Here is an 8,785-nt window from a genome sequence, read left to right as displayed (position 1 = left end):
TCGGAATGCTCGAATGCAAGCTGATCTCTACGCCGATGGAGCCAAATGTCAAAATGAGTGCACATGAAGGAAAAGATTTGGAAGATGCGACGATGTATCGACAATTGGTAGGTAGTCTGATCTACTTAACCTTGACTCGACCTGACATTTCTTATGCAGTTGGTGTGATGAGTCGGTACATGCAAAATCCAAAGAAGCCTCACTTGGAAGCAGTTCGACGAATACTAAGATATGTGAAGAGTACAATTGACTATGGTCTTTTGTACAAGAAAGGTGAAGACTGCAAGTTAGTTGGTTACTGTGATGCTGACTATGCGGGAGATCATGACACCAGGAGATCAACAACTGGGTATGTGTTTAAGCTTGGTTCTGGAACCATCTCTTGGTGTAGCAAGAGACAGCCAACGGTATCTTTGTCAACCACAGAAGCAGAGTATAGAGCAGCAGCAATGGCAGCTCAAGAGAATGCATGGCTGGTACAGTTTATGAGTGATTTACATCAACCAGTAGATTATCCAGTACCATTGTACTGTGATAACCAATCGGCAATTCGCTTGGCGGAAAATCCAGTCTTTCATGCAAGAACTAAACATGTGGAAGTGCACTACCACTTTATCAGAGAAAATGTTCTACAAGAAGAGATTGAGATGAGACAGGTCAAGACGAATGATCAAGTTGCGGACTTGTTCACAAAAAGTTTAAGTACAGGCAAGCTCGAAAATTTTCGCTGTCTGCTCAGCACAGTGCAAAGAATGAGAGCTGACATTGAGGGGGAGTGTTGAGAATCAATGTCAATTGTAGGTGAAGTAGGTGGATGTTGTAGGTGAAGTAAGTGTGTGAGGTTGGTGAAGTAAGTGTGTGAGGTTGGTGAAGTAAGTGGAGGTTGTAGGTGAAGTAGGTGGATGTTGTAGGTGAAGTAAGTGTGTGGTGTAGCTTTCATTTGGTTTGCTATAAATACTCAAGTCCTCAAGCATTGTAAATCATCCAAGGAGAAACAAAGCCTAGAGCTAAATAAAAAAAGCTTTGCTAATTAGTTTGTTTTGTGAGCTTTCTTTAAGAGTGTACTCTATTTTCTTCTTCTTGGGATCATTAGAGTTATCTTGGATGCTCTTCTTATTCAACACCGAATTCCACCCGCAGTGATTCACAAACCCGCCAACAGCTGCGTGCTCGAGAATGTCCTGCTGGCTCACCCACCCCTTCATTACTACTCCCCTGCCTTTTGTCCTGTCCAGAAAGGGCTCCCCAAGCAGGACTTTCAGATCTTCCTTGTCGTCTTTGTCGACCTTACTTGTTTTGAGCACCCACAAAAACCTATATCCGCTCCTTTCCAACCCATTTGAGAGCTCTTTAATCTGCTCATTGGACATGGTTGTTCTGCTTCCGAAACTCACGTAAACTACTGACTCTGCCGGCTGCCTGTCTAGCCATGACAGATAGTTTCCATCTTCATCCTGCTATTTCTTGGCCTCGAAGGTATCTAACGGTCCGATCGGAAGAATCGGTGGGAGATTTTCTAAAACTCTCCCACTGTTTATAGCTGCTAGAGTTTCCGGTTCAAAATCTTCGAAAGTGTTCATTAGGATCCCTTTGGATTTGGAAAAAGCTCGAGAATTTGTGACGAGTAGTGATGTGAAAAGATGATTAGGGTTTTTATATGAAGGAGGAATGCTTCCTATAGGCAACGGAGCCATTCCGGGGACGTTGACTTCTTTCAGATTGGTTGCAAAATAGGAAGGGTTCGATAGAAGGGTTGGGAGGTAAGCCATGAGGCAAGAAAATCTACATGAGCCGGCAAAGATGATGTAGTTGGGGACGCCGAGGTCGGCGGCGACTGGGGTAATAGTAGAAGCGACTACAAAGTCGGAAAATATAGCTGAGACGGGCGGGGATGAGGCGGCAAGCAAAGGGTAGAGAAGGTGGACGGAGCGGATGGTGGCTTCGAATTGGAGGAAGAAAGGATCGTCGGTGGTGGGATCGGGGGAGGAAATGGCTTGGAACTCAATGTGGTTGACTTTTGGATGTTGGGATAGGAAGAAAGAAATGTGGGCGGACTCAGCGGACGGGCAGTGATTAAGCTGACGACGCAGTTTCGAGAGGAGAGCATGGCGGCGATGCGGAGGAAGTGGGTCAAATGCCCCATTCCGGCACTAGGCAATAGGGCTATGTGAGGAGGAGGAGGAGGAGGAACTGTGGGGTTTGACATGGTTGTGCAAAAGAAGCAAAGGATGCCAGAAAAGTAGCGATTAACAATGAATCCTTAAGTATAGGGAATTGTTATTGACACTTTAAAAATCTCATTCTACATTCCAAATTTTTTATATTTGGAAAGAAAAATACATTTATGAGGAGTGTAGAATGAGATTTTTAGAGTGTCAATAACACTTTTTTATATCAGAAAAAAGAAACACGTCACATCTGATCACTTAATGCACATTTGCAATCTATAGCTCTTCATTTGATACTATATAAACTTATAACGCACATCTACTAGCTCATACGACGTCAATATATAAAAAAATTATCTCAAAAGAAATTTTTACATGTAATGAGATGCCATTTTCGTAAGGTCATCACATAAAGAGACTTATAAATTAATTTCATTGACTCTTAGTGTACTTTACTCGGAGTTGTTTGTCAGTCTATGATTAGTCAATGTTAAGCGGTATTTATTATTACGAATAGGTTAGATTAGATTAGTGTATATTATTGACTAAATCAATCACTTGCCCTATCAAATGAAAAATAAAACCACATGGACCCGACCCAGGTGAATGTAATCGGGTTCTACAAATAAGCCCAGTGGGCCTCGGAGGTGGCTGAAACCAAGGCCCAAATTGGTGGAGAAACCGACGGCGTATCCATGAAGTTCTATCATCGAAATGCCATCCGAAACAAGAAAACAAAGCCCCTTCAGCTCCTCTGGTTCTGCTGAGCCCCTCACCCTCTGTCATCCGCCACCTTGGCGCCAAAATCACTGCAAAAATAAAATAAAAAAGCGCCTGCAAAACCCTAGTCCGTACATCTCTCTACTTAATCACCTCCACCCTCCGAACCAATCGACCCACCGTCTCTGTCCTCCACTCCCCCTCCCTCCGTTTCTCTCTGCTTCCTCCCAACCAAGGTACTCTCTCTCACACTCTCTCCTATGTTTCTCTCTCTCCAAATGTTTGGCTGCTTTTCGACATTTACAAACACAGGATTTTCAGTTGGAGTTGTTTATGTCTTTGTCTTTTGGGTTGATCTCAATTTACTTTGATGGTTGCAGATTCCTGGTCCTCCTCCTCCTAAAGGATCAACTATAGAACAACAGAAAGATATTGGCCCTCTTGCTGTGAAGCTACCTTCAGCAGATGCTATCGTTGTACGTACAACACTTGGGTTTCTGACTGAAATCCGCCACGGGCTTCCGGGGAGGAATGAAGCCGGCTCATTTTGGAATGAAGCCGGCTCATTCTGTTGGGCATTTTGCGTATCATGACAGTCAGAGTCTTTATTGGGTAGATTCTCCTTTGGGACGTGGCTTCTTTTGAAGTTTCCCCCATTTTTCCACCGCGGGCTTCGTTTTAAGATGTGGTTTGCCGGACATGGTTACAGCGACAGCAGTCTTGTTTCGCTGGGAAACAGAAAACCCGACATGGAAATAATAACCAGAGTTATGGGGCCTGAGATTGGTTATTTGACCACACCTATAATTTTAGTGCAGTGTGCTCTGATTGTTCTGAGCCAACACGACAACCTTCCAAAGGGAGGAGTTTGCCCAGCTAGGATTGTCTTTGGCCCAACTGGTCTCCAAGAAAGGCTCAAAGAGAACGAGATTTCTTTCGATGTCATTTTAAAGAAAGCTATTTCTGGTTAACTAGTACAGCATTCCGAAAAAATAAATCTCTAGTTGGAAGTACCCTTTAAAGAATAAGACACGATAAATCAGAAGCTGTTTTTTATTTCTCCTTATGTTTTGACGTACCTTACAACAGCAGTTACAATATTGTGAGATTATGGCTCAATCTGCATCTGATTTGTCTCAACTGAATGCATCTTTGCTTCTAATTTGATCTCGGAAATGAAGGTCTAACTATGGTAGTACCTGAAACTTCTTCCATGTGTCGATGAGAGCAACGAGACTCTTTGTAGAACTACTGCTATCTACAACCGCCCTTTAGCCTTGTCTGTTGTGCAATGCTTGCAACTTCAACAAATCGTTTCCCATTGTCTCACTAACCCTCTGTGCAATGTCCTCTGCTTTCACCACCATCCCTCCTCACCCTAACCCCAAGTTTTATCCCATGTTCCAAGTCCAATTGTCTCCACCAAATCTGCATTGGTTTTCTGATCCACATGTTGCGGCCATGTTAATACACGCACACCGTTCCAGAGAGCCTCAGACAAAGAGCTTCAGCCACATTGACTTAAAAACCCACCAATGGCCGGATGGCTCAATATCTCCTCCTGGTTCAGCCAGTTCTTCACTGCTAATCCATTTTTCTTCACCGCTAATCCATTTTTCTTCACCCTCCCTCTGTAGTAATCCCTCTCCAAGCACCTCAGTCAGTTTCTCGTCATCTTCCACATCAACTTTTTTATCCTTCACGGCCCAAAGTAACATGCAACCGCTCCTTACCAAGCCATCACCCAATTATCTAATTTGCTACCTTGACATGGCAGTCCTGCTCCCAAAGTTGACATAGAGCACTGACCTAGTTGCTTGATCATCATGCCATTGCAATTGTCGGCTTGTCTCGAAGAAACATGGCGCTAGTGGTCTGATGAAAATTACTGGTGGTAGTTTTCTCAATACTTTGCCTTCATTTAGTGCTGCCAAAGTCTCACTCTCTATACTTTCATATGTGTTCAACAAAATTCCGCTTGATTCTGTCATTTTCTTACCATTCTCTATGAAAAAGGTCTTTGGCAGATTGTTACTTTCCTGCAGAACCCGGAACTTGGAGATCATCTTTTATCGTGTTATTAGGGCCAAGCAAGGTGTGGGGGGACGCATAAAGTGTCAAGTGGAAGGACACATAAAGTGTTAACATTTTGGCAGATGATGTGAAGAAAATGTAGTCTGGCAGTCCGACAGAATCGGTTACAGGAATAACTGTGGAGGCGAAGCTCATGTCTGTGATCATAGCACAGAGAGGTGGAGAGAATGAAGATAGAAGAGGAGAGAGCAGGTGAGAAGAACGCCGAATCAATTCAAAATGGTAGTAAAAGGGGTTTTCGGAATTGTTGAGGGCTCGTCGAGCGGAAGGAGATGAAGTTCTTTCGAGTAATTTGTGGGAAGGTCATGAAGAAGTGAGACAAACTCTGTGACTCTGCAAGTGAGACGATTTGATTTGATGTGATGAAAGTGACACAAACATTATGTGATGCGAGTAACACTGCGAGTCGAGTATTTAAATGTTTTTGCAACAATACTGAAGCTAAAAATTTTAGTTTTAGGCGGTAATCTTCATTTCCAAACTTTTGCTAAGCGAACATCTATACTTCTAGGCTCAGATTTTACTTGAAGACGTGATGCAGTTTTAATAGAAAATTATACCAGAAGGAGGTGGTCTCCGCAGAAAGTGATTTTCAATGTCAAAAAGTGGTAAATTAATTGTAGAAATATACTTGAAAAACATCTATAAGGACAAAATGATTCAACTTTTAATGTCAAAATTATACACATTTCAAAACAGAAAATATTTTGCTTGATAGTCTTATCAATCTTAAAGTAGTTGATTGGTGTTGGTCGTGTTGAAGTTGACAATCCAACGAACATGACTATTGAAACTGGTACACGCTTTGATACAATGATTCTAAAGATTCTAGATCTTTTTAAAATAGAAGATGTGATAAGATGTGATGTCTATAACTTTGGCACGTGCTTATGAGAAATTTTGCAACATGCCTTACCCAAAGCTTAACTTTGCTAATGTATTATTAGTTGTTCGGCAAAATTTACGAACATAAATCCCTTGATGTTGGCCAAGTTATTTAGCAAGGTCCTGTGATGTAAGTGCATATAAACGTCCTGAAATAGGTGATGTGTTGGTAATGCATTAAAAAATAAGGTGATCAAATTTGGGATCAAATGCATATTGTGCATGAAAGACTTGAGTTGAGGCAATTGTTTCTTAGTAACTAATTGGAGCTCCTCAAAAGCAAGTTGAGCGGCTTATTATAACACATATATAGTTGTGATCCCTTTACTCCGGTCGATATATCCTCACAACATACATTACCCGCGGAGAATTGGTCGTTCCCAACTGCACACCACCTGCACCAAATGCGATACTGCCAACATGTTCAAAATTACCATGTTTATGCAACTATTTTCGTAACTTCCCTAAAACCACCCAGGCCAACGATTGAAAATGAACCACCTCTTGATTCCAACTACCGTACAATCCCTTCACAGTGGTTAGGATTCCAACATTAGCATCAATTAGTATAGCTATTGACCATATAAACATGAAAACGTTAAGTTTGTCTGGCTATGTCAGCTTTGAAATGATCACCGGAAAAGACCAGAACTTTTCTGTTCGTATTATACAAGAAATGGGGATGGTGAGTCTTGAGATGCACTTTTAAGTTTGTATGGCAATTCTTTATGCTCTTATTACTCATTTGGGCTTCACAATTATCATGAACAAATTCGTCACACCAACTATGTGACAAAAGCATAATTAATTTTCACTAATTGTTTACATAATATCAATTTACAAAGAAAATTATGATTTTGATTATTTAAAAGGGCAATGACAAATCGACAATATGTTCCATATCCCGACTACAGCATATTATATCGAATTTGAGATTGAAAAGTTACATGAAACTTCAACTTAAGCACATAAATTTCAAGGATACATTAGTTCTTCTGCGTCAAATATTCCAAAACTTCATTGAACACCTTCTGAGATTTCCCACCAGTGGCAGTAGCCTCCTTAGCATCTTCCCCTACCTTCCTAGCCAAACCCCTCAGCTTCTTATCCTCCATCAACTCCACGATCTTCCTCCCTATCTCTTCCCCACCCACCACCACCCCTCCAACCCCCCAACCCCAACTCCTCTCCCATATTCCCAACCCTGCCTTCTCCACCACCTCCGCGTTCACGCTCTGATCCCCATGCTGCGGCCAGGCCAGCACGGGTACCCCTTTTTGCGCCGCCTCCATAACCGAATTCCACCCGCAGTGATTCACAAACCCGCCAATAGCCGCGTGCTCGAGAATGTCCTGCTGGCTCCCCCACCCCTTCACTACTACTCCTCTGCTTTTTGTCCTGTCCAAAAACGGCTCCCCAAGCAGGCTTTTCAGATCTTCCTTGTCCTCTTTGTCGACCTTACTTGTTTTGAGCACCCACAAAAACCTATATCCACTCCTCTCCAACCCATCTGAGAGCTCTTTAATCTGCTCATTCGACATGGCTGTTCTGCTTCCGAAACTCACGTAAACTACTGACTCTGCCGGCTGCCTGTCTAGCCATGACAGATAGTCTCCGTCTTCGTCCTGCTCTTTCTTGGCCTCGAAGGTATCTAACGGTCCGATCGGAAGAATCGGTGGGAGATTTTCTAAAACCATCCCACTGTTTATAGCTGCTAGAGTTTCCGGTTCAAAATCTTCGAAAGTGTTCATTAGGATCCCTTTGGATTTGGACAAAGCTCGAGAATTTGTGGCGATTATTGATGTGAAAAGATGATAAGGGTTTTTAAATGGAGGAGGAATGCTTCCAATAGGCAATGGAGTGATTCCGGGGACGTTGACTTCTTTGAGATCGCTTGCAAAACAGGAAGGGTTCGATAGAAGGGTTGGGAGGTAGGCCATGAGGCAGGAAAATCTACATGAGGTGGTAAAGATGCTGTAGTTGGGGACGCCGAGGTCGGCGGCGACTGAGGCAATACTAGAAGCCACTGCAAAGTCGGAAAATATAGCTGAGACAGGCGGGGATGAAGCGGCAAGCGAAGGGTAGAGAAGGTGGACGGAGCGGGTGGTGGCTTCGAATTGGAGGAAGAATGGATCGTCGGTGGTGGGATTCGGGGAGGAAATGACTTGGAACTCAATGTGGTTGACTTTTGGATGTTGGGATAGGAAGAAAGAAATGTGGGCGGACTCCGCGGCGGAGACAGAAGGGCAAGCGGTGATCAGGCTGACGGTGCAGTTCCGAGAGGAGAGCATGGCGGCGACGCGGAGGAAGGGGGTCAAGTGCCCCATTCCGGCACTAGGCAATAGGGCTATGTGAGGAGGAGGAGGAGGAGGAGGAGCTGCGGTGTTTGACATTGTGGTGGGAAAGAAGTAAAGATGCCAGAAGAGTAGATTGACAATGAATACTTACATGTATCAGTAGCGTTCTTATTTAATAATAGTCACCATTTGGAAAATGAGTAGATTGGTAATCACATGTTTGACCAAACCTTCCCCACAAAATCCAAGGATTTGGATTTACGGAATAGGATTCTCTTTTTTTTTTCCTCCTATTTGAACGGTCACGATTAAATCACGTCAACATCTTGTATTGACTTCTTTATAAAGAGAGAGAAACATAAAGCAGAAAGTGTGATAAGATGAGAGGGAAGGAGATGAAAATAGGACGGGAGAAAATCCTAATCCGGTTTTGTCAATTATAATGACTTTAGGTGATGGAATGCTTCAATTTCTTCAACAATGCTTTATTTTAAACTAATCTAATGTATAGAAAGAGAGATCGAACTTGAGTATAAAGATGCTTATTTACTGTCTTACTTAACCGATTTAATGTACATTTGCAACCTATAGCTCTTTCTTTGAGACTATATAAACATATAA

The 8,785-nt window shown here is 42.7% G+C and overlaps 1 protein-coding gene and 1 pseudogene across 1 annotated transcript; both read right to left on the bottom strand.

Moving 5' to 3' along the window:
• LOC137709251 (UDP-glycosyltransferase 708C1-like) overlaps nucleotides 1-2,206 on the bottom strand; it is a 6,632-nt pseudogene extending 4,426 nt beyond the window's left edge.
• A 4,569-nt stretch (nucleotides 2,207-6,775) lies between these two features.
• On the bottom strand, nucleotides 6,776-8,288 carry LOC137709564 (UDP-glycosyltransferase 708C1-like). The gene has a single exon (XM_068448643.1). It carries the CDS (start codon nucleotides 8,258-8,260, stop codon nucleotides 6,854-6,856), a length of 1,407 nt encoding a protein of 468 aa, XP_068304744.1. The 5' UTR covers nucleotides 8,261-8,288; the 3' UTR covers nucleotides 6,776-6,853.
• Between the last annotated feature and the right edge of the window lie 497 nt (nucleotides 8,289-8,785).

The sequence above is a fragment of the Pyrus communis genome, chromosome 11, assembly GCF_963583255.1.
Source record: "Pyrus communis chromosome 11, drPyrComm1.1, whole genome shotgun sequence".
Lineage (NCBI taxonomy): Eukaryota > Viridiplantae > Streptophyta > Magnoliopsida > Rosales > Rosaceae > Pyrus > Pyrus communis.
This window is presented reverse-complemented; position numbering and strand designations above follow the sequence as displayed.

Coding starts and splice junctions, on each gene's coding strand:
- LOC137709564 (XM_068448643.1), bottom strand. CDS start 8,260: ATGTCAAACACCGCAGCTCCTCCTCCTCCTCCTCCTCCTCACATAGCC.